The sequence below is a fragment of the Musca domestica genome, unplaced genomic scaffold (genome assembly GCF_030504385.1).
Source record: "Musca domestica strain aabys unplaced genomic scaffold, Musca_domestica.polishedcontigs.V.1.1 49, whole genome shotgun sequence".
Classification (NCBI taxonomy): Eukaryota; Metazoa; Arthropoda; class Insecta; order Diptera; family Muscidae; genus Musca; species Musca domestica.
This window is the reverse complement of record NW_026712344.1, coordinates 5,058,361-5,085,213: the sequence shown is the minus strand read 5'-3', so window position 1 is coordinate 5,085,213 and position 26,853 is coordinate 5,058,361. Positions and strand designations below refer to the sequence as shown.

General features: G+C 35.1%; 1 protein-coding gene across 1 annotated transcript; it reads right to left on the bottom strand.

The window, feature by feature from the left end:
• Nucleotides 1-1,598: 1,598 nt before the first annotated feature.
• LOC101893537 (glutathione-specific gamma-glutamylcyclotransferase 1) lies at nt 1,599-21,417 on the bottom strand. The gene is made up of 4 exons (XM_059127919.1): nt 20,503-21,417; nt 12,807-12,842; nt 3,872-3,950; nt 1,599-2,518 (listed from the first exon to the last, which is right to left on the bottom strand). The coding sequence occupies exons 1-4, from the start codon at nt 20,794-20,796 to the stop codon at nt 2,082-2,084; spliced, it is 846 nt and encodes a 281-aa protein (XP_058983902.1). The 5' UTR covers nt 20,797-21,417; the 3' UTR covers nt 1,599-2,081.
• Between the last annotated feature and the right edge of the window lie 5,436 nt (nt 21,418-26,853).

The following is a 26,853-nucleotide window of genomic DNA, read 5'->3' as shown; positions in this document are numbered from 1 at the left end:
CAATAGTTTGTTCCTGTTGTGTAGCAGTGTTAACTGCCGTTGTTATAGACTGATTAATCCGGTTCTTCCTCCATGTCCAGGTTTAGGAATTCTGCTACCTTTATGGGCTGTAGCCAGAGATCCTCTGGACGAAGTTGGGTAGGCTTGGATGGACAATTAAACAGATGCAGAGTATAGTGCGGGCCTGTATCGCACGCTGGGCAGGCGTTTCGCACATCTTTGTCAATTCGTGCCCAATATGAATAGAGACGGCTGCGCCACCCTAAATGTAGTTGGACCAAAACTACTCTGGTTTGCCTAGGTAGCTGACCTTCTTCAGCTGCAATGGATGGCATTCATACTGTAATTGTTAACTACCTCTGCGACTGCATCAGTATGAATGCTTTTCAGACCCGCTTGATAAGCTTCATCATCTAGGGGCTCTCTCTTATATCGCAGGACCCTCTAGATTCTCCTCATGTAAATGGTCCACAGGAGTCATGAGGAGGCACTCTTTTGCAGTTCTTTCGCAGACTAGTCAGTGGTCGGAATTACGTGCCCTCGACCTGCACATTCAGCTATGTTCTCATCTCCGCAGTGTGTTCCTAGCCATGGGCAGTTACAATCCTTCTGCCATCTTCAGTCAACTTATCCTGCAGCACATCTTCATTTATTTTTTGAATGCAGTAAAACAAACGCGGATTGGTTTACAAAATTAAGGCCCTAACTCAAAGTGTAGCGGCATCTCACGTAAGAGATTCCATAGACATAGTGTGTGTGATGTAGACCTATAGCTGAAAGAATAATAGTCTTGGAAAATATTATTCTGAAGAAAAGGGGAAAGTCTCCAAGGGTAAAAAAAAATCTGGCTCATGTTCAATTTAGGTAAAATTTAATTAAATTAAGGAGAATTTATTATATTTTATTTTAGACTTTTGAAGGTCTGTGAGATTAAAATTGTTTGAGTAAGAATGTAAAGTAAAGAAACCTGAACTGGTACCTTGTCAATTACCACTCAACTCTCAATCTTAAAGGCCCTCGTTCAATTAAGTTCAAATCTAAACTCATGTGAATTAGCAGTAGAATTTTCCAGTTCAGCTATATACTTCTATGAAATGTCGAAAATATCGGAGAAAAATTGTTGATTTTCCTTATTTTAAATTATTCACAGTTACTCCACGTGTCTTTACCATGAATGGTAAAACATCCATCCATCGTGAAAGTTACAGCCCTACTGTGTACATCTAAGAGATACCGATATTTTCTGATAGTTGTGAGAAATATTTTGTATTCAGAATCCAAAGCATACTTTTAGGATGACCAGTTTGAACGTAGAAAATACTTTTTTAATGGAAATTAGGAAACTTAACTGGGACACCGAGTTCAAATCTCAGGAAAAGTGTAATTTTTTTTTGTATTTTCTTTTTTATTAATATATGTTAAATATTTTCTTCCATAATATTCATAATAATCTCCGTTCTTGTACAAAAATTTCTTGAACAATTTTTTTCTTTTTGTATTTTGTTAAAAATAGTAACAATTTGTAGGATTTCAGTACTTTTTGATATTAGAATATGATCATATTGTATTATTTTCTTTTTTTTCTCATATATGTATAAAATATTCTTTATAAACCTATTACAATATTTGAACAAATATTGTTTTTGGATTGTTGCGTTTGTCTTGTATTAGTTATTCTAGCTTACAAATTAATAAAGCATTTTTTATGTGATTTAGAAAAAGTGTTATTTTGTTAATGTAAATTTACTTTCCAAATAAATCTATTACCTATAACTAGGTTTTATTAGGTTACATTCCAATATCATACAAAGAATTTTCTTTTTTGAAGTTTCTGAGAAACAATTTGTTTCAAAATTGAAATAATTTTAGTTATATGATTGATTTTTAATGTTATGCTACCAGGCATCAAAACAACTTGGAAAATATCGTAAGCATTTTGAATGGATTTCAGCCTCAGATAGAACAGTTAATACTAAGCCGAAAAACTTAAAACATGCCTTGTCCAGCGATATTTTGTTTACTGTAAGACGTGCCCGCTTGATATTCTTTTTTTCTCTCCTTTTTGGGTTTTCTCTTCCCGCCTAAATATTCAAACAACGTAGTTTACGTTCCGGCACTCGCGATGTAAATTCAAAACTAGGTGGTCGTCGTATTTCTTCATGTGAATCACGACGTATCCGATCACGATTCATACCCATCACCGTCCACAATGGTATGTTACGTTTGCGCAGCTCACTCAAGACTAGTGTCTCCAATTGGAATAAATGCTCATCCCATATTTCGGGAATTTCTTCGTGCATAAAAGTGGCAAGTCTAAGCAAATATTCAGCATTATGACCACTGGGTCCCTTACACTCGACAATTTGTTTGGCAACATTTTCCAGTTCGTCCTCACCCAACCAATGTTCACTATCCTTGTTGGCGACATAGACCAGAACCGGCAGGGCTTCACCACCAAATGCTGCATCGTATGATGCAATGCGGGGATAGAATTTTGTATCGACTGTTGTATAGCCACCTGAAATTGAAGGAAAAAAAAGGGGAATTAATAATAATGACATATATAGATAAGGAGGATTAGAGCAGATGGAACAAATGGGCGGAAAGAATTTGTCTTGTCAGTGAAAGATTTAAATGTTTCTTTTATCGTTGGAACACCGAGAGGACATTGGAAGCCGTGGTATACCTGGAGGTCTTCTATTGCCCATGGAACACCTAGAGGCCTTCTATGGTTTACAGAAGTCCTTAAGAAATTGAATTGCCAATAAAGGCTTGAAGGTCATTTATGGCCTTCAGAAGACCTTGAGGTCCCTATGATCTATAGAAGACCTGGAAACCTACTATGGCCTATAAAAGGCGTGAAAGTCTAAAGAAAACCTATTTCCTACAAAAAAACATGGAGACCTTTCATGTCCTTTTAAAAGACAAAGAGGTCTTCTATAGCCAATAGACTTGGAGACCTTTTATGGCCTATAGAAGACTTGAAAGCCTAAAGAACACCAGGAGGTCTTCTTCTTTCAATAGAAAACATGGATACTTTTCATGTCCTACAAAAGACAAAGAGGTCTTCTATAGCCAATAGAACTGAAGACCTTTTATGGCGTATAGAATACCTGGAGGACTTCTATTAGTTATAGAATAGCTTCTTCTATGAGGGTCTATTCTCCGTGGAAAACTGGGAAGTCTTCTGTTGGCTATAGAATTCCTGGAGGAGCCTATAAAAGACGTGAAAGTCTAAAGAAAACCTAATTCCTACAAAAAAAAATGGAGACCTTTCATGTCCTTTTAAAGGACAAAGAAGACCTTTTATAGCCAATAGACTTGGAGACCTTTTATGGCCTATAGGAGACTTGAAAGCCTAAAGAAAACCTGGAGGTCTTCTACTTCCTACAAAAAACATGGAGACCTTCCATGTCCTATAAAAGACAAAGAGGTCTTCTATAGCCAATAGACCTGAAGACCTTTTATGGCGTATAGAATACCTGGAGGACTTCTATTAGTTATAGAAAACCTGGTTGTCTTCTATGACGATCTATTCTCCGTGGAAAACTGGGAAGTCTTCTGTTGGCTATAGAATACCTGGAGAAGTTCAAATGTCTATAGTAGACCTGTTGCTTTCTATGGCCTATGGAAGACCCGGAGGCCTTCTACTCCCTACAGAAGACTGCAAGTCTACAGAGCACCTATATAGAGGTCTATGGTATATAGAGGACCTGGAGTTATTTTATGGCCTACAGAATACTGCCTACGAAAGACATGAAAGTCTTCTATGGCAGACATGAAAGTCTTCTATAACCAATAGAAGACCTAGAAGTCGTTTACTGCCTATATGGTCTGGAGGCTTGGGTATTAATATTTAATAACTACTTACCTAATGTACATTCTCGTTGCTTTAAATAATCCAAGGCTGTTTGTCCACATATTCTATAAGCACAGCCCCATGTGATACCCTAAAATAAAAAAAAAATATTAAATTATTTATTTTTGTCTATTATAAAAAAAAAAAATACAAGGTGAATATTAAACATCTCATCTCATTCCTATGGTGAAAAGTTATTTTTAGACACAACATTTGTTTTCACCACGCTTGTCACAATTATCAACCACTTGACACATACTTTTCTTGAGTAAACCCTTAAAGTATGCTACACATTTCAATGTTTTGTTTCTATTCAGTGGCTAGAAAGACACAAACACATTTGCTTATAATTCGCATATACTTTTTTCTCATGTGATTTGTATATATACTTCGTAAGAACACCAGACGGGTGGGCATTGGCTTGGTCGTTTGAATATTTCATGCTTGTCACTCGGAGCCACACACGAGTTCTTGGTAACTCTATGCGGAAAGGCTGACGGTCTTTCATCACGATGCTCTGGGGAAAGTCCCCTGGTCTAGTTTAGAAAGTAGAACGGCGTAGTAAAAAGTGCCTTTAAATCTTAGAGGTATTCGCCTATATTTCGCGGAAATCCGCCGAAATTCAATTAAGAGTTTCTCTGGAAACGAATAATATGGGTTTCGGTGTCTGTGGAAACGTGCCAGTAAAGTTGAGTTATTGACAAGTTGTCGTTGTATGCGTCTAGAGCGCACATTGATGACAACACTCAAAGGGGCTTACTTTGAAAAGTTCAGACCCTCAAGCCATAAAAAGCCCAGCCATCTTTTTGACTCTATCATCTGTTTTATTGATGGAATTTTTGAGGTCAAAATCGAAAAAAAAATTAAATAAAAATAATTATTATTTGTGTAAACTACTTGGTTTGATTTCGAAAATAATCAAGATGAAATGCTCAGAAATATTGAGGGGATGTTTTTAATGTTTTTTTTTTTTTTTTTTTTTTTTTTTTTAAGAATTTGAGTTTCAATTAAACCACTAGTTGTGAGGTTTTCTAGAAAAATCCCAGGCAAAAATAAATATTTTTATTTTTATACCCTACAACACTATGTGTTGGGGGTATTATAAGTTTGATTGGGCCAGAATTTATGTAACACCTCGAAATATTGGTTTCCCATATAGGAAAGTATATATGGATCTTCCTAGCTCGCCGAGCTGAGTCGATCTAGCTATGTATGTCCGTCCGTCCGTCTGTCCGTCTGTCCGCCTGTCCATGTTAATTTGTAATCACGCTACAGGTCGCAATTATGGCCCGATCCTTACGAAATTTTGCACGAAGGTGGGGTTAGGGTCAGAATAGAAGCCTATTTCTTTTGGAGATGATCGCCAACTGTTTAGGGGTTGAAATGGACCAAATACTAAAAAAATGTCGGATTTTGCAGTAGCTATACAGGTCGCAATTATAGACCAATTTCGCATGTAGCTAGAGTTTAGGGTGGGGAAGAAGCCTACCAATTTGGGTGGTCATCGGATAATATTTAGCGGGTAAAACATACCATATCTTTTGTGTTGAAAAATTCAAAATTTTTCATTAAACCGTGAATATTTTAAATCCCGGCGAAATCACAAAGCTATCACAAGGTTACTTCTGACCTTTACATTGATGTTAACATCCAACAAATCGGATATATAGCAAAATATGTGCGATATATATGTCTATCAAAGAAGATATGCTTGAAAGATCTCTTATATGTCGAGAACGGCTGAACTGATTTCGACAGTTCTCATTAATTCAGAATGGACTCTTGGCAGGAAAGAAAAAACATCTGAAAAAATCGCATAAAAATATCTCTTTAAAGATGAAAACATTGATTTTATAACATTTTCTCATATTTTTTTTTTCAATTTTGTCATATTTTTGGCATATTTTCATTTTGAATTAAACATTTGGTAATATTTCTACAGCTAACAAAACTAAGTAGTTAGGATATCAGGATATCATATACAGATCGCATTTATGGCTCGATCCTTACGAAATTTTGCATGGGGATAAGATGAGGGTCAGAATAGAAGCCTACTCTTTTTGGAGATGATCGGACAAAAAAACTGCAAAATTGTCAGCAAGTCGTAATTATCGCCCGATCCTTACGCGTATTTGATTGGACGTTACCGGACATTGCAAAAGCCAAATAGTTTTGGATGGCCATCCAAAAATATTCAATGTGTGAAATAGTTTGCCAACTTTTGTAGACAAAATACGAAAATGTCCATCCCTGTGGCATTTTGGAGAATTCACAAATACAGGAAAGACGCACTTTTGACTATTTCGTTAACGCTGATTTCGTTGAAGAATATAGTCAAATGTCTGTATCTCATATAGATGCGTTTCAGTCAAAAACCAATAATAAATGTTAATCTTTTGCCACTTCTGAGAGATTATAGGTCTTTGGGAAATATTGGTTCCAGATCTAGGAAGACCATTTAAGTGCAACATCTACCAATAAATTGGAAATGAGCAAATTAGTTTAAGTTGCTATTATTCGAAAATTAGAGAACGAAACCTGATAGTTTCTTTTATTTTTTGTCACAATATCTTGTGGAATTCTTTCGAGTATCATTTATTATAGTGTTGTAGGGTATTCAACGGTCGGCCCCGCTCGACTGTAGCCTTTGCTTACTTGTTTTTTAATGCTATTATCTTATAATATTGTTTTTCTAGATTCAACATCGTTTAAGGGTCATTTGTACATTTTCAGGACTGTTTTCAGAGTTTAAACCAGTAAAGAAAGTCCTAAAGTCGGGCGGGGCCGACTTTATGATACCCTACACCACTTTGCTAATTTAGTTGAGCTCCACTTAATAATTAAAAGTTTTTATGGGAGAATTCAATCATACATGCTATGGTTATAATTATAATTTAAAGTTCAAAGGACCAAATATGCCGAAGCATTTGTATCTTTTAAATTCGGACTTGTATTGCCCATTTGGTGCAAAATTAATTTAAAATCAGATAAAGATATATATGGGAGCTATATCCAAATCTGAACCGATCTCGAAAAAATTTTGCAAATATATTTCTGAGCTGTATATGATATATTTCCTGAAATATCGTTGTTACAGAGTGCATATTACGGCTGTGGGTAACAAATACAATAAATCGGATGAACAATATATATGGGAGCTATAACTATATCTGAACCGATCTTCACCAAATTTGGCATACTACCTTCTAGACTAAATTCGGTCGTATGTGCCAAATTCCATCCCATTTGGACAAATATTAGACGTTAGGTGCACAATAAATGGTAAATCGGACGAAGTTATATATGGGAGCTATATCCAAATCTGAACCGATCTCGATAAAATTTAGCAAAGGTATTTCTGAGCTGCATTTGATATATTTCCCCAAAATATTGTTGTTACAGAGTGCATATTACGGCTGCGGAGGACAAAAATAACAAATCGGATGAACAATATATATGGGAGCTATAGCTATATCTGAATCGATTTCGATAAAATTTGGCATACTTAATTTGGTTGTATGTGCAAAATTACATACTATTCGGGCTGATATTACACGTTTGGTGCACAATAAAAGGCAAATCGGACGAAGATATATATGGGAGCTATATCTAAATTTTTACCGATTATCTCCAATTTCAATAGGGTTCGTCCTTGGGCCAAACAAATGTTGTTTGCAAAATTTCATCTCAATCAGATAATAAATGCGACCTGCATTTTGTTCACAAGAATACATGGACGGACGGACGGATGGACGGACTGACATGCATAAATCAACTCAGAAAGTGATTCTATGCAGATCATCAAAAGGAACTATGGGTCTATCTCGTTTCCTTTTGCCTGTTACAAACAAATGCACAAAGACATAATACCCTTACCACTATGTGGTGTAGGGTATAAAAAGCCATAATTATGAATATTTTTAACAACATTCATATTTTTTGAGGAAGCAACAGGACAATAATAAGATTTTTGAGAATAGTTTTGAAGCACTCTCTGTGCAAAATCGGTTTTGGAAATTTGCACTTAGTGTGCAAACTGTAGTAAATGGTACTAAAATTGCATCAATTTGGCTAAGGGTGAACGGATGAAGCTGGAATTTTGAAATTGTGTATTGAGGTTCCTGTTGATGTACTACAAGTGCACGAAAGTTACTAAATGGTACTATATAGGGTGAGATGAATAAATAAACTGCAACCAAGCTCAGACTGCTGTCATTTCTAAGCCACTCGTCCGACAGCTGTTAAAATTATTCCAGTGACAGCTCATTACATTGTTTACAAGCGTACAAAGGCACTTTGGTGAGAATTTTCCAGAAAAATAGTTTTTCGTAATGGAATTCAAGCGTGATAGTGTAATTTCTTTGTATTTGGCCACAAGTGGCTATCGTTAGAGCACTCCAGAATTTAAATGTGAATAAATCTTTGGTGTCTCGTACCATCGCTCGTTACAGTGACACTGGTAGCATAGCCCGACCTCAAGAAAGAAAGTGAAATATCAACAGAAATGGTTCGAAAAGTAACGAAGCGACTTGATCGAAACCCGCGTCACAGTGACCGCAAAATGGCTCGTGAGCTGAAAATATCGCAATATTCCATTCGGCAAATATTGAAAAATGAGTTCGGAGTAAAGCCACTGAAATTCCAGAAAGTGCAACAACTTACACCGCAACGGAAAGAAAATAGACTCAAAAGAGCTAAAGAGTTGCTTTGCTTGGCCGAAAGTGGTGAACTGCCCAATTTGGGTTTCTCCGATGAGAAAACATTCGTTGTCAAGCAGTTTGTAAACAATTGCCAAAGAGGCCAGCTGAAAATGTGCACCTTCGGTTGGCCACCAGAATTCAAGCGCCGATGGTGTGGCCCGTCATAACAGCCGATGGTCGCTGCTGTATAATAAATGGCGAATATTATGGACACGAAAACATTCTGACTGCAGACCTTGGACATTCCAACAGGACTCAGCACCATCGCACTGAGCAGGCGCCAACCAAGAATGGTTACAAAATGAGGTTCCTCGCTTCATTTCCAGCGCACAATGGCCACCAAAAACTCCGGATAAAAATCCGTTGGACTATTGTGAATGGAGTATTTCGGAAAGCAAGATTGGCACTAAAAAATACCAAAGTGTCGATCACCTCAAGCAAGCGCTTCGCTGGGAATGGGCCAAAATACCGCAACACAACATTCGGGCAGCATATGACGGTTTCATTGGCCGTTTGAAGGCCATAATTCGTGCCAAAGGTGACCAATTCGAACAAATCTAAACATATTATAAAGTTTGATATTCCGCTATTTCCGACATTTTTAGCTTTCATTCAATAAAATTAAAAAAAAATGTTAAAAATATGGCGTTTGACTTTGTTGCAGTTTTTTTATCTCACCATGTACTTGGTACAATTTGCTGGGTGCTCAAACATATGAATGTGGTTTTGAAAAAGTTTACTATAATTTTATGGATAGTACTAAATTCGGTATTCGGTGAAGAAATAGAACTGAAATCCTGAAAGTTGATATGGATGTCACTTTTGGTATCTGAGGTTGAGATTTGGAGATGGAGGGAGGGGTTTGGACATGTGTACTATAATTGTACTAAAAACACTTAGTAGTATGACATTTGGTAATGGAGAGAAATTACAGAGCTGAAATCCTGAAATTAGGTATGGATGTCACTGTTGGTGTCCAGGTTTGAGATATGGAACGGTTTTCAAAAGAGTACTAAAATTATACGAAAAGTACTAAATGTTACTAAATTTGGTATTGACGAAATTTATGGATTAGGAATTCCGAACTTTTATATAGATGCCACTGTTGGTGTCTGTCTGGTTAAGATATGGAGGTGATTGGGAAATGTGTACTAAATTGTACGAAAAGTACTAAATTTGGTGTTGGGTGAAGGAATAGAGCTGAAACCCGAAATTTGATATGGAGGTCTCTTTTGGTATCTGGTGGTGGTTTTGCAGATGCGTACCATAATGTACTAAATGGTACTAAATTTGGTATTGAGGGAATTCGTAGAACTATCCCGAATTCCGATGGATGTCACTGTTGGAGTCTGTGGTTAGTGCTTAGACAAGGATCTAGCTTTGGATATGCGTACTATAATTGTTCTAAATGGTACTAAATTTAGTAATGGGGGATATTACAGATCTGAAATCCTTAAATTTGATATTAAGGTTACTGATGGTATCTGTGCTTGAGATTTGGCTGTGGTTTGGAACTGCGTCCTACATATATACGAAAAGAACTAAATTTGGTATTGGATGAAGGGATAGAACTGAATTTCTGATATTTGATGTAGACGTAAATTAAACTAAAATTATACGAAAAGTTTTAAATGTTTCCGAATTTGGTATTGAGGGAATTTATAAAACTAGAATCCCGAAATTTAATATGGATGTCACAATTGGAGTCTGTGTTTGAGAGAATGGGCTGATTTTAGATTTGGGTACTATAGTTGAACCAAATGGTAGTGGGGGAAATTACAGAGATAAAATTCTGAAACTTGATTTATAGATTACTGATGGTATCTGCGCTTGAGATTTGGCGATGGTTTGTGAATGCGTTCTATATTTGTACAATAAGTACTAAATGGTACTAAATTTGGTATTGGATGAAGGGATAGTGCTGACATTTGATGTAGATGTCACTGTTGGTATTTGTGCTTGAAATCTGGTGGTGGTTTTGCAAATGCGTACCATAATTGTATTAAATGTTACTAAATTTTGTAATGGGGGGAAATTACAGAGATAAAATTCTGAAATTTTTTATTCAGATTACTTATGGTATTTGCGTTTGAGATTGGGTGGTGGCTTTGAAATGCGTCCTATATTCGTACAAAAAGTACTAAATGGTACTAAATTTGGTATTGGGTGAAGGGATAGAGCTGAAATTCTGAAATTTTTTATTAAGGTCACTATTGTTTTCCAGGGGACGTTAAAATAGTTTTGGTCAGAAAAATGTGATGTTGGTCCATATTGCAATGGTGTTACTAATATCCCTCTCGGAAAACTTCAAAATTAAAAATTTTGATGACTAGTTGGTGTAAAAGTTAAACATTTTCCTATTATTCTTTACGAAAAAAAAAAAATATTGAAAGTCTGAAAATCTTCTACGATGTATGATTTGGTTTAAATCACCCCCACAAAAACTTGGAAGTTCTATGAGAGGGGTAAACAATAAAAAGGTAATGTAAACAGGTACTTTCTGCATTATCGAAAGGTCGTTCCTGGGTTGTTCCAAAAAAAAAAAAAGAATAAAAATAAACAAGTAAAAAAACATTAAGTTCGGCCGGGCCAAACTTTTAATACCCTCCACCTTAGGGTAAAAGAAACATTAGAAGAAATGTGGCAAAAACCATTAAAATGCCGATTATGGGGAGGTACCGTTATATGGGGGCTATACCAAAACGTGGACCTATAATTACAATGTTTCGCCACCGGAGCTGGAACCCATTATGACCCACAAATACCAATTTTTAGACAAATCAGTGAAAAAATGTGGCAAAAACCATCAAAATACCGAATATCGGGAGGTACCGTTATATGGGGGCTATATCAAATCATGGACCCATGCATTCAATGTTTCGCCACCGAAGCTGGAACCAATTATGACCAACAAATACCAATTTTCGAACAAATCCCTGAAAAAATGTGGCAAAAATCATCAAATTACCGAATATCGGGAGGTACCGTTATATGGGGACTATACCAAATTATGGACCCATACATGCAATGTTCCGCCACCGGAGCTGGAAACCATTATGACCCACAAATACCAATTTTTAGACAAATCGGTGAAAAAATGTGGTAAAAAAAAAACTAAAATACTAAATATCGGGAGGTACCTTTATATGGGGGCTATACTACAACGTGGACCTATACATGCAATGTTTTGCCACACGCTCAGGGACCCGCTATGACCTACAAATACCAATTTTAAGACAAGTCCGTGAAAAAATGTGGCATAAATCATCAAAATACCGAATATCGGGAGGTACCGTTATATGGGGACTATACCAGAACGTGGACCGATATATCTCATTTTCAATACCAACCATCCTAGACACAATGCAAATAGCTCTGCTAAATTTTGGAGCTCTACGTCAAATAATGTGGGCTGTATCGTGATTTCAACAGACAGACAGACAGACAGACGGACATCGTTAAATCGACTTGGAATTATGGGGTCTAAAACGAATATTTAGGGATGTTACAAACGGAATGACAAAGTTAATATACCCTCCTTTCCAAGGTGGAGGGTATAAAAAAAAAAACAAGCAAAAGAGCTTACTTTTCTCATTATTAAGTAATGAGTAACACCGGCACTGGTTTGTACTAAAGCTGACCCCATGCAATGGTACCTTCAACATTTCGAAATTTTCTACTTCAATAATACCAGAAGTGGCAGTTTTAAGTTTCCTTTCACATTTCCTTGTCAGCGCAGCTGTAATTCGAACTTTTGAAATCTTAATGAGAAACAAAACATCCTCCCATAAATTGCTCACCAATTATGAGTTTTTTATTTTTATTTTCATAACCACATTTTTGAATTGAATGGACTGCAATTTAGTTATTTTACGGGTTTTAAAAATCCCACATTTTAGAGATTTTAAGACAACTTATTTCAGCAGCATATAAATTATACCGAGTGTATAAAAAGTTCGGTTCGGTTGGGCTTAAGGCCGTTTTTCGTTCTTAAAATACAAGTCGATTTTTAATAACTTTGTCAATAACAAGCTGAGCAATAATTTTGAAAAAAAAAAAATTATTCGAATGTTGACTCACATCCCACAAATTAAAAAAAAAAAATAAATAAATTGAACAAAAAACACAGGTCAAGCGTAATCAATAAACACCTACTAGCGGCTACTTCCTACCAACAAAAAGACCTTCAGATTAAACTACTTTACCAGCAAATTAAATTGCATTAAAACAAAATATATTTCACTTACCTCTTTGTCTTCTACCAAAGTAGCAACACGTCCAGGCTGCAAGAAAAAAAAACAACAAAAACGATAAAAAAATTAATATTAATATAACAATACACAACAGAAAAAATTAAAAAAAAAAAATTGCGTTTTTGAAAAAAAAAATACACAAAGAAAATTATCTTATTTTCGTTTCCATTTGCGAAATAGGTGCCAGACATCATTAAAAACACATTACTTGTTGTAACCTTATATAAAGAGGTAAAAAACAATAGGGTGGGTATTGAGATCTCTGGTTGGGAGAAATATTTGGATATACCAATTTTGAAATGTATCATTGACTTGTTTCACAAGTTATGAAAATTGTGACCCTTTGTGGGAGAGGTACCAGAAAGTGTGAGCCAATATATCCCGTCTTAACACCACATCTTGTGTTAGTAAAAATATTGGGACGCTTATTTGATAGATATTATGAGAGATTTAAATTACTCCAAATTTTGACCGATTGTGGGGGAGGTACCAGAAAGAGTCTATGAGATAAATTATTTTTGTGAAAATGTTGACCTTTTGTGGAGAAGGTACCAGATGGGGTGGACAGATTTTGTCCGTCTTCGTAGTTTATCAAAGTTTGACAATAACATTGCGATGTACCAAGTTTGGACCAAATCGGATAGTCCATTCGAGAGTTATAGTGTGCACCAGCTAGACAGACGGACGGACACCCCTAGATCGACTCTAAATGTCCTGAAACGGTCTAAAGAGACCTTGGTTCTCAAACGGTTATTTCGCTGAGGCTCGTTTTGGCCATATTAAATGATAGCCATATAGTTGAGCAGTAACTCCCTGAGTTCCACAGATATCAACATTAAAATCGTATAAAAAAATAAATTAGAATTCTTAAAAATCCAATGCAAATCCAATATACAGGGTGAGATAAAAAATCTGCAAGAAAGTCAAACGCCATAATTTTTACATTTTTTTTTTAAATTTAATTGAATGAAAGCAAAAAAAAAAAAAAATTGGAAATAACATCAAATTTTAGAATAAGTTTAGATTAGCTGGAATTGGTCACCTTTTGCCCGAATTATGGCCTTCAAACGGCCAATGAAAACGTCACACGCTGCCCGAATGTTGCTCTATGGTATTTTGACCCATTCCCGGTGAAGCGTTTGCTTGAGGTGATCGACACTTTGGTATTTTTATACCCTCCACCATACTATGGAGGGTATATTAACTTTGTCATTCCGTTTGTAACTCCTCGAAATACTCATATCAGACCCAACAAAGTATATATATTCTTGATCAGGGTAAAATTCTAAGTCGATTTAGCGATGTCCGTCTGTCTGTCCGTATGTCTGTCTGTCTGTTGTAATCACGTTGTAATCTTTCGAATGAATTGAGATAGATGGCTAAAATTTTGCACACATGTTTATTTTTCCAGTAGGCAGGTTAAGTTCGTAAATGGGCCATGTAGGTCCACGTTTTCATATAGCCCCGATATAACGGTACCTCCCTATATTCGGTATTTTGATGACTTTAGCGACATTATTCACCGGAATTGGTATTTGAAGTTCAAAATGGATACTACACCCTAAGACAAAAAATTGTCTGTGCAGGTCCACGTCTTCGTATAGGCCCAATATAACGGTACCTCCCTATATTCGGTATTTTGTTGATTTTAGCGACATTATTCACGGGAATTGTTTCAAATTTGGTATTTGAAGTTCAAAATGGATACTACACCCTAAGACAGAAAATTGTCTGTGCAGGTCCACGTCTTCATATAGCCCCCATATAACGGTACCTCCCTATATTCGGTATTTTGATGATTTAGAGACATTATTCACCGGAATTGTTTCAAAATTGGTATTTGAAGTTCGTTATGGGAACTACAGTCTGTGACAGAAAATTGTCTGTACGGGTCCAGGTCTTCGAATAGGCCCCATATATCAGTACCTCCCGATATTCGGTATTTTGATGATTTTAGCGACATTATTTACCAGAAATGTTTCACATTTTGTATTTGAAATTCGTAATGGATGCTACAGCCTATCACCGAAAATTGTCTGTGCAGGACCACGCCTTCGTATAGCCCCCATATAACGGTACCTCCCTATATTCGGTATTTTGACGATTTTAGGTACAATACCCACCGAAATAGTTTGAGATGTGGTATTTGAAGTTCGTAATGGATGCTACAGCCTGTGACAGAAAATTGTCTATGCTGGTCCAGGTCTTCGCACAGCTCCAATTTAACGGCACCTCCTTATATACGATATTTTGATGATTCACTGTTTATTTCAAGTTTCGAATTTGAATATGGTAATGGATTATGACAAACAATGCCTATGTATGTCCACGTCGTATAGACCCCAATATAACGGCTATATTCGGTATTTTTAAAATTTTAAAAGAATTTTTTAAGGATTTTATTTTTTTAAAAATTTCCAAATTCGTTGCAAATGGTGGAGGGTATTCAAAGTTCGGCCTGGCCGAACTTACTGCTTTTTAACTTGTTTAGTGCCAACCTTGCTTTGCAAAATACTCCAGACACAATAGTCCAACGGATTGGTATCCCGAGATTTCGGTGGTCATTGTGCGCTGGAAATGAAGCGAGGAACCTCATTTTGTAACCATTGAATGTCGAAGGTCTGCTGCCAAAATATTTGCGTGCCCAAGGCTTTAATACACCCTCCAGATTTTTTTTCGCCATAATATTCGCCACTTATTCTGCCTAGCCACAGTCGATTAATACGAGGGGAGAGCGACAATCGGCTGTTATGGCCGCCCACACCATCACCATGGCCGGTGCTTGAGTTCTGGTGGCCAACCGAAGGTGCACATTTTCAGCTGACCTTCTTGGCAAGTACACACGATCATTTTGTTTGTTTACAAACTGCTGGACAGCGAATGTTTTCTCATCGGAGAAAACCAAATTCGGCAGTTTACCACTTTCGGCTAAGCGAAGCAACTCTTTGGCTCTTTTAAGTCTATTTTCTTTCTGTTGCGGTGTAAGTTCTCTAAATGGACTCTAAATGTCAAACGGTTATTTCGTTGAGGCTCGTTTTGGCCGTATCAAATGATAGCCATATGAAAATTAAAATTGGATAAAAAGATAAATTAGGATTCTTAAAAAGAATAAACATTTCAAAGGCAAATCCATTATACCTTTCCAGCTACTAATCGTTTGTTATTTATTTCGAACCACCTTAATACACATGCAATTGAAACCCACAACACATTTATATTGTTTTTTTTTTATTATTTTGTTGTTTACAATAACGACATGTGCCTACAATAAATTATTTCCCCAACTACCTTCACCCATTTATTTGCCGTTAGTGGACCCCAACGGATGCTGCTGTATTCTCAGTCGGATTTGACATGACGCAAAATGGGAAATTAAAGGCGTCAAATGTGTTAACAACGTAAATAAAAAATATTTTTCTGTTAATAAATACCCTCATAAAGTGTTGGGAATGACTTTCTTCTGCTTTAGAAGGTCGTGAGACGAATAACCCATTACACGGTAATGTAAATATACCACCTTTTGCATTATTACGATAGTTTGCAAATAATGGATTATACTTGAAAAAATACAAAGGAAAATAACTTATTTAACTCATTACGAAATAATGAGTGACAACGACATTCAGTGTGCCCGTCCGACTATAAAGCCGAACTTTGGTAAGTAAGTTACCGACAGGCGACCAAGAAAAAAACAATGGTGTTGATATAGATATTGAACTATTTCGTGTCAGAATGGACAATATTAAACCACTCCCTCTGATCCTATCCTTCAATCTGTCAAAATCTGAAATAACAATAACTCCCATAAAGAGGAAAATCAATTTCCGATTTTCAAGTTTCTAACTCACAAAAAAAAAAAAAAAAAACTCGTAAAATACATCCGTTTTCCAAATTCTCTCCCCATATATGGTTGTAAATTGAAATTTACAACATCATCGGTTGGCTGTTATAGTCGCTGATGACACCGGCCTTAGTAACAGTGAAAGTTAAATTGTGTTTATAAAAATCGGGAAATAAATTTTATAACAGGTTTTAAACAATAACAAAATTATTGCATTAAATGGAATTTCATGTTTTCTTTTTGTAAACAAAAACATTCGTAAACGTCAGCTGATGAAGCAATGCCTGCTATGAGAACTTCCGATAAGAAAAATGTTGTTACCAAGCGAAATATTATCAAAAAATAAATGGGGGATTTTCACTGTTTTTATGATGCCCTATGATGGTCCAAAGGTCAATCAATTTCGGAACATTTCGGGAAGGACTTTTTCACAAAGAACACTTGGAAAGCAAAAAGAACTTGAAAACTCTTCTGTACACTGGAGAACTCTAAAAGGGCTACTCAAAGGATTTCTCACATAGTTTCTTCTAACAAAAGGCCTTATGAAGGTCTTTTAGAATCAGAAGACATTTGTAGGGACTTATATATTCAGACGACTTGAAAAATGTGTCTAGTGAAAGGAAAGTCTTTCATAGACAGTCCACCTTTACGGAATTTTCTGGAGACAGAAGACCTTTAAAAGATCTTCTTTGAAAGACCTTTCACAATAAAAGTCTTCGATAAAAAGAAGATGTCTTGAAGGTCTTCGATAAGAAGATGTTTTGAAGGACTTCCATACATAGAAAAACTTTAACATTTATTTTATAGAGAGAATGTTTTTAAAAGTTATTCTATAGAGAGAATAAATTTCAAAGGTCTCATATGGGGGAACCCTTGAAAAAATTTTCACAGAGAAAATACATTTCATATATCCTCTTTAGAGAAAAGATCTATCAACTGTATTTTCAAGACAGGAAGGAACTTTGAAGATTTCTTAAGAGAGAAGACCTTTGGAATGTCTTCTGGTATGGAGAAAAGACCGCTGTATGAATTTCTATGGAGAGTAGACAGTTAAAATGTCTTCTATGGGAGAAAAACTTGTAAATGGTGTTCTATGAAGTGAAAACCTTTGATAGGTCTTTTATAGAGACAAGACCGTTTAAAAATTGTTCATGCAGAGAAAGCCTTTGAAAAATCTCCTATAGGGAAAATACCTGTGAATGCTCTTCTATGTACAGAAAGGTCTTCTTTGTAGAGAAGATCTCTTAAAGATCTTCTATGGAGAGAAATCCTGTGAATGGTGTTTATGAAGACAAGACCTTTGATAGGTTTTTTATAGAGAGAAATTTGTTTAAAGGTCGTCTACGGAGAGTAAACCTTTGGAAAATCTTCTATTTAGAGAAGACCTGTGATTAACCTTCTGTGTAGAAAAGGGTCTTCTTCTAAATTCTCAAAGGTCCGCTATGGAGGGAAGACCTTTGAAAGGTTTTCTATGAAAAGATGATAACAAGATTTGCAAAATTTTGTCGAAACCGGTTCAGATTTATATTTTTTCCCCTACTTTGATGTACTCACGATGTTTGAAAGCTCCCTTACTTTTTTCGCATGAATAAGGGCTATAATTTTTCAGAATCTCTGGATTTCTGGTTGGTTGAGTGTTATAATTATTAAGAATTCGGTGCCTTGTGGGGGAGATACCATAAGGAGTGGACCGATGTATCCCATCTACACACTTGGATATACTAAGTTTGAAAAGAATGTACTCATCGGGGGAGGTACCAGAAAGAGTAAGCAGATGATGCCCATCTCCGAACTCGATCGCAGTTTGACAATAATATGACGATGTACTAAATCGGATACTCCGTTCGAGAGTTATCGTGCTCACCAGCCGGACATACGGATACCCCTAGATTAACTCCAAAGGACCTGAAACGGATTTGATTCAAAAAAACCTAAGGTCTAAAACCGCATCAGAATAAATGCCGAATATTATAGCGAAAATATTCTGGAGGGTGTATTAAAGCCTTGGGCAAACATTTTCGCCGCATACCTCGGACATTCCAACAGGACTCAGCACCATCGCACTCAGTACGTGCCACCCAAGAATGGTTACAAAATGAGGTTCCTCGCTTCATTTCCAGCGCACAATGGCCACCAAAATCTCCGGATATTAATCCGTTGGACTATTGTGTCTGGAGTATTTTGGAAAGCAAGGTTGGTACTAACTAAATACCGAAGTGTCGATCACCTATAGCAAGCGCTTCGCCGGCGATGGGCCAAAATACCGCAGAGCAACATTCGGGAAGTGTGTGACGGTTTCATTGGCTGTTTAAAGGCCATAATTAGTGCTAAATGTGACCAATTCGAACAAATCTAAACAAATTCTAAAATTTGATGCCATTTCCGACATTTTATGCTTTCATTCAATAAAATTAAAAAAAAAACAAGTTAAAAAGCAGTAAGTTCGGCAGGGCCGAACTTTTAATACCCTCCACCATTTGCAACGAATTTGGAAATTTTTAAAAAATAAAATCCTTAAAAAATTCTGTTAAAATTTTAAAAATACCGAATATAGCCGTTATATTGGGGTCTATACGACGTGGTCATACATAGGCATTGTTTGTCATAAGCCATTACCATATTCAAATTCGAAACTTGAAATAAACGGTGAATAAAGTAGCTAAAATCATTAAAATATCGTATATAAGGGGGTGCCGTTAAATTGGAGCTGTGCGAAGACCTGGACCAGCATAGACAATTTTCTGTCACAGGCTGTAGCATCCATTACGAACTTCAAATACCACATCTCAAACAATTTCGGTGGGTATTGTACCTAAAATCGTCAAAATACCGAATATAGGGAGGTACTGATATATGAGGCCTATACGAAGACCTGGACCCGCACAGACAATTTTCTGTCACAGACTGTAGTTCCCATAACGAACTTCAAATACCAATTTTGAAACAATTCCGGTGAATAATGTCGCTAAAATCATCAAAATACCGAATATCGGGAGGTACCGTTATATGGGGCCTATACGAAGACGTGGACCTGCACAGACAATTTTCCGTCTTAGGGTGTAGTATCCATTTTGAACTTCAAATACCATGTTTGAAACAATTCCCGTGAATAATGTCGCTAAAATCATCAAAATACCGAATATAGGGAGGTACCGTTATATGAGGGCAATATGAAAACGTGGACCTACATGGCCAATTTACGAACTTAACCTTCCTACTGGAAAAATAAACATATGTGCAAAATTTTAGCCATCTATCTCAATTCATTCGAAAGATAGCGTGATTACAACAGACAGACGGACAGACAGACAGACGGACATCGCTAAATCGACTTAGAATTTTACGCTGATCAAGAATATATATACTTTGTTGGGTCTGATATGAGTATTTCGAGGAGTTACAAACGGAATGACAAAGTTAATATACCCTCCATAGTATGGTGGAGGGTATAAAATGTAAAAATTATGGCGTTTGACTTTGTTGGAGTTTTTTTATCTCACCCTGTTATACAGCGCAAAAAATATGTCCGAAAATCGTCGATTCCGACGCAGATATTGCTGCCATATTTTAGTTATATACGATTTAAAATTTTAACCGTTCCAAAGCCGTAATACGCATTTAATGACACTAGTTGTTGGTTTGATTTATTTCACACGATTTTCCAATATGTCCTGAAACAGGATTTATTTATCAAACAAAAAATGCAACGGAAAAAATAAATAAATCTAAATAAATAAATCCCCTTCCAGGATTTGTCCATTGAAAAACACATTCACATTCGGCATACTTAAGATTAAGAAGATATATATTTTTTTAATTTGATCTATACAAAACGCAAACAACACTTACCTTATCCGCTGTACCGCGATGCGTTGTATTGCCCTGCCAAAAACGTCGATTATAGCCTCTTATATAACCGGTAATACATTTGTCATATTCAAAACCGGGATACCAGCACAGTGAACCGTAACCGAATACCCAACAGGAAATGTTGCGGTTGTTGTTATTTTCACGCTCGTCATCGTCAGCAAAATTGCCGTTCAAGAAAAGATTTTCAAAATGTTGAGGTAAATTGTTGTAGAGGGCCGCCATTTCTTGGGGTGGAGGAGGTAGGCGAAATTGTTGCAAATTGTTGTTGGCCATTGTGTGAATGCTCTGCTCAATGGACACGGTGGGAAAGGGTGATGATGATGTGTATGTGTATGTGTATTTAGAAAATGTTAGCTAAGTGCACTTGGAAATTCAGTTGAGATCCTTGAGTTATGGTATTGGGCTTTTAGCACTCTTTGGCCTTGAAGAGGTGGTGGAAAGATATCACTGGAAGACGACACTTGCTGTGAACTGATTGGGTCGAGGAGATTCCGTCTTTTGGTTAATTTTTCTAAATATTTTGTTTTATTTTCTTGAAATTGCGTTACAGGTCGTCTTTTATATTCAATGCCAGACATCGATGGATTTTTTTCAAGTTTTGTTAGTGAAACAAAATTCTTTATTATCCAAGAATAGCGAGAGTCTAGGACACTAGATAACGATGTTTAATTTTCAACATTTTACAGCATAGTTTTAAAAACATTCTATTTATTTTCCGTTTTTTTTTTGCGTTCACTTTTTTCAATTTTGCTTTTCTTATTGGAATCCCATTTTTCTTGTCTTGTTTTTTTGCATTTTCCACTGGTTATGATTGCGCTGATTTAATTTTTCATTTCACTGAATTTGTTGATGGTTTACGTTCAATGGCAATTTAAAAAAAAAAATTAAAAATCTGAAAATGAATTCATTAATTTATTGTTAATTTTCTTTGTTTAGACTTTTTTTATTATTTTCAATTTTTTTGTATGAAGCACACTTTGTTCTGTTTTATTTTGTCTTTAATTTTTTTTTTTCAGATTTATTATTTTTCAAGAGCAGAGAATGAGAGAGTACGTTCGCTTTACTATATCGCCGCCAACCGTTTGTGAAAATAGTTCCTTTCCCGGCATCTGATCACAGGGAACTGATATGAAAATACGAATTCATCGAAGTAAACAGAACACCAGCCACATTCGTTTGGTTTTGAAGTGTTTTTTTTATGATTTTTGTTTTTGTCGTCGTTGTCTGTGCCTCTTCTTCATCTCTTGTGTTTACGTCGCTACTTTCTGTTATTGTTTTTTATTTTTTTTTTTTATATTTAATTTTAATATATGCCCATATACACATTTTTAATGCCATGTTGTATTTCTTCTACTAGATAGAGTCGAGACTATTGCTCGCATTTTTTTGCCTCTCTATTGGAAGAGATTGGTCTATTCGATTCATCAGTAGGTTTGATACTTGCAATATTTATTGAAAAATTAATTTTTTGAAGCCGAAATTTAATTGATTTTTGAAAAATATTTTTTGAAGACTTCTTAAGGACCTTGTGATTTTGTAAGAGTATTTTTGAAAGGATCATCGGGGCTACACGATTTTTTTTCTAAACACCATCAGAACCATAATCACGGATTTTTATAGAATTTGTTAAGAACACAGTTGGACTACAATTGAACAGCATTTTTAAAGGACCATTAATGTTACATTATTGGACCTATTAAAAATATTTTTCTGAGACCTCAGGTCTTAAATGGCAGATTTTTGGGAATGTCTTTTTTGCCTATGTCTTTTTATACCCTCCACCTTGGAAAGGAGGGTATATTAACTTTGTCATTCCGTTTGTAACATCCTTAAATATTCGTCGTAGACCCCATAAAGTGTATATATTCATAATCAGCATAAAATTCTAAGTCGATTTAACGATGTCCGTCTGTCTGTCAGTATTTTGAAATCACGATACAGCCCACATTATTTGACGTAGAGCGTCAAAATTTAGCAGAGCAATTTGTATTGTGTATAGGATGGTTGGTATTGAAAATGAGATATATCGGTCCACGTTCTGGTATAGTCCCCATATAACGGTACCTCCCAATATTCGGTATTTTGATGATTTATGCCACATTTTTTCACGGATTTGTCTGAAAATTGGTATTTGTAAGTTATAACGGGTCCCTGTACGTGTGGCAAAACATTGCATGTATAGGTCCACGTTTTGGTATAGCCCCCATATAAAGGTACCTCCCGATATTCGGTATTTTAATGATTTATGCCACATTTTTTCACGGATTTGTCAGAAAATTGACCTACAGAAATGTAGGTCATGATGGGTTCCAGCTCCGGTGGCGAAACATTGCATGTATGGGTTCATGATTTGGTATAGCCCCCATATAACGGTACCTCCCGATATTCGGTATTTTGATGGTTTTTGCCACATTTTTTCAATGATTTGTCTAAAAATGGGTATTCGTGGGTCATAATGGGTCCTAGTTCGTGTGGCGAAACATTGTATGTATAGGTCCACGTTTTGATATAGTCTCCATATAACGGTACCTCCCAATATTCGGTATTTTGATGATTTTTGACACATTTTTTCAAGAATTTCTCTGAAAATTGGTAGTTGTAGATCATAATGGGTCCCAGTTCGTGTGGCGAGTCATTGTAATTATAGGTCCAGGTTTTGGTATAGCCCCATAAAACGGTACCTCCCGATATTCGCAATTTTAATGGTTTTTGCCACATTTCTTCTAATGTTTTCTTTGCCCTAAGGTGGAGGGTATTAAAAGTTTTGCCCGGCCGAACTTAATGTTTTTTTACTTGTTCTAAATACCATTAGATCCATAATAACGGATTTTTATAGAATTTGTTAAGAACACATCTGGACTACAATTGAACAGCATTTTTAAAGGACCATTAATGTTAGATTATTGAGACTTTTAAAAATATTTTTCTGAGACCTCAGGTCTTAAATGGCAGATTTTTGGCCTATGGTTTTTTTAAGGAACAACACAAGTTTAACTTTTTAAGAAAGTCTTTGAGAGGCCATCAGTGGTAAAATCGTGTTTTTTAACTTTTAAAATTAAATTAAATTGAAGTTAAATTTAAAAAAAAATGAGAGGTTATTAGTGGTGAGATCGATATTTTTTCAAAAATATTTGTTATGAATTTTTTGAACTATAATCCAATCCAAAATACTTCAGACACAATAGTCCAACGGATTGGTATCCGGAGATTTTAGTGGACAATGTGCGTTGGAAATAAAGCGAGGAACCTCATATTTTAACCATTCTTGATTGGCGCGTGCTGAGTGCGATGGTGCTGAGTCCTGTTGGAAAGTCCAAGGCTTTAATCCACCTCCAGAATATTTTCTCGATAATATTCGGCATTTATTCTGATGCCACAGTCGATTAATACGAGGGGAGAGCGACCATCGGCTTTTATCGCGGCCTACACCATCACCATGGCTGGCGCTTGAGTTGTGATGGCCAAGCGAAGGTGCACTTTTTCAGCTGACCTCTTTGGCAAGTAAACACGGTTATTTTGTTTGTTTACAAACTGCTGGACAACGAATGTTTCCTCATCGGAGAAAACCAAATTCGGCCAAGCTAAGTTACTTTTTAGCTCTTTTGAGTCTATTTTCTTTCTGTTGCAGTGTAAGTTCTTGCTCTTTTTGGAATTTCAGTGGCTATACCCCGATCTCATTTTTCAATATCTGCGAATGGAATATTGCGACATGTTCAGCTCACGAGCCATTTTTCGGTAACTGCGACGTGGTTTTTGATCATATTTTTCATTCGTGGATTTTTAAATAACATTTTTCAAGGAACCATTCTTGGTAATATTATTGGATTTTTAAAGAATATTTTTCAAGGAATATTCGTGGATTTTTAAAGAATTTTTTCAAGGAATATTCGTGGATTTTTAAAGATTTTTTTTAAAGGAAATATTTGTGGATTTTTAAAGAATATTTTTCAAGGAATATTCGTGGATTTTTAAAGAATATTTTTCAAGGAATATTCGTGGATTTTTAAAGATTTTTTTCAAGGAAATGTTTGTGGATTTTTAAAGAATATTTTTCGAGAAATTTAAAAGTGTATTTTTCAAGGATATATTCGTGGATTTTTAAAGAATATTTTTCAAGGAATATTCGTGGATTTTTAAAGAATATTTTTCAAGGAATATTCGTGGATTTTTAAAGAATATTTTTCAAGGAATATTCGTGGATTTTTAAAGAATATTTTTCAAGGAATATTCGTGGATTTTTAAAGAATATTTTTCAAGGAATATTCGTGGATTTTTAAAGAATATTTTTCAAGGAATATTCGTGGATTTTTAAAGAATATTTTTCAAGGAATATTCGTGGATTTTTAAAGAATATTTTTCAAGGAATATTCGTGGATTTTTAAAGAATATTTTTCAAGGAATATTCGTGGATTTTTAAAGAATATTTTTCAAGGAATATTCGTGGATTTTTAAAGAATATTTTTCAAGGAATATTCGTGGATTTTTAAAGAATATTTTTCAAGGAATATTCGTGGATTTTTAAAGAATATTTTTCAAGGAATATTCGTGGATTTTTAAAGAATATTTTTCAAGGAATATTCGTGGATTTTTAAAGAATATTTTTCAAGGAATATTCGTGGATTTTTAAAGAATATTTTTCAAGGAAATATTCTTGGATTTTTAAAGAATTTTTTTCAAGGAAATATTCGTGGATTTTTAAAGAATTTTTTTCCAGGAAATATTCGTGGATTTTTAAAGAATTTTTTTCAAGGAAATATTCGTGGATTTTTAAAGAATATTTTTCAAGGAAATATTCTTGGATTTTTAAAGAATTTTTTTTTCAAGGAAATATTCGTGGATTTTTAAAGAATTTTTTTCCAGGAAATATTCGTGGATTTTTAAAGAATTTTTTTCAAGGAAATATTCGTGGATTTTTAAAGAATTTTTTTCAAGGAAATATTCGTGGATTTTTAAAGAATATTTTTCGAGGAATTTAAAAGTGTATTTTTCAAGGATATATTCGTGGATTTTTAAAGAATATTTTTCAAGGAAATATTCTTGGATTTTTAAAGAATATTTTTCGAGGAATTTAAAAGTGTATTTTTCAAGGATATATTCGTGGATTTTTAAAGAATATTTTTCAAGGAAATATTCTTGGATTTTTAAAGAATATTTTTCGAGGAAATATTTGTGGATTTTTAAAGAATATTTTTAGAGGAATTTAAAAGTGTATTTTTCAAGGATATATTCGTGGATTTTTAAAGAAAAGTTTTCGAGGAATTTAAAAGTGTATTTTTCAAGGATATATTCGTGGATTTTTAAAGAATAGTTTTCGAGGAATTTAAAAGTGTGTATGTATATATATAAGTATTGTTCATGGATATATTAGTGGATTTTTAAATATTTTTCAAAGAACAATTCGCGGATTTTTAAATAATATTTTTTTCAAGGAATCATTCGCGGAAATATTCTTGGATTTTTAATGAATATTTTTTCAAGGAATCATTCGCGGAAATATTCTTGGATTTTTAAATAATATTTTTTCAAGGAACCATTCGCGGAAATATTCTTGGATTTTTAATGAATATTTTTCAAGGAACCATTCGCGGAAATTTCGTGGATTTTTAAAAAAATATTTTTCAAGGAACCATTCGCGGAAATATTCGTTGATTTTTAAAAGATATTTTTCAAGGAATCATTCGCTGAAATATTCGTGGATTTTGAACAATATTTTTCAAGGAAAATAGAATAGGAAGGGGAATAGATCCATTGTTCCTTTGATGATCTGCATGGAATCGTTATGAGTCGATTTGTGCATGTTTTACAAAAAAGTACAGATCGCATTTATTTTAATTTTGTACAAATCATTTGTTGGGCCCAAGGACGAACCCTATGGAAATTGGTGATAACCGACCAAAATTTAGATGCCGACCTTACTCATTACCAAGTAAAACCGGTTATTTTACTTTGGAATTTCTCAGGGAAAACTCAATTATTTTCAACTTCTTACTGGTAATGCAGAAGATAGTTTGTTTACATTACCGTTTAATGGGTTATTCGACTCATATGACTCACAATTTTTTTTCCGGGTGGTGTACGCATTCGATATGGCACACATTTATTACCGTTTTTATTAAAATATTGTGCTATCGTCACTGAGGACTTACTTTTCATTTCTACCGGCCAAATTTGTTGTGTTTTTGTTTATTTTATCTAATTGTTCATTTCACTATTTTTTGCACCCATTCCCATGAGGAAAACTGGCTGCATTTCTCCATAGTAAATTCTTATCTCACTCTATATTGGAATTCGTTGGCAAAGTTCGCAAAGAAAATAATCTGTAACTATAGA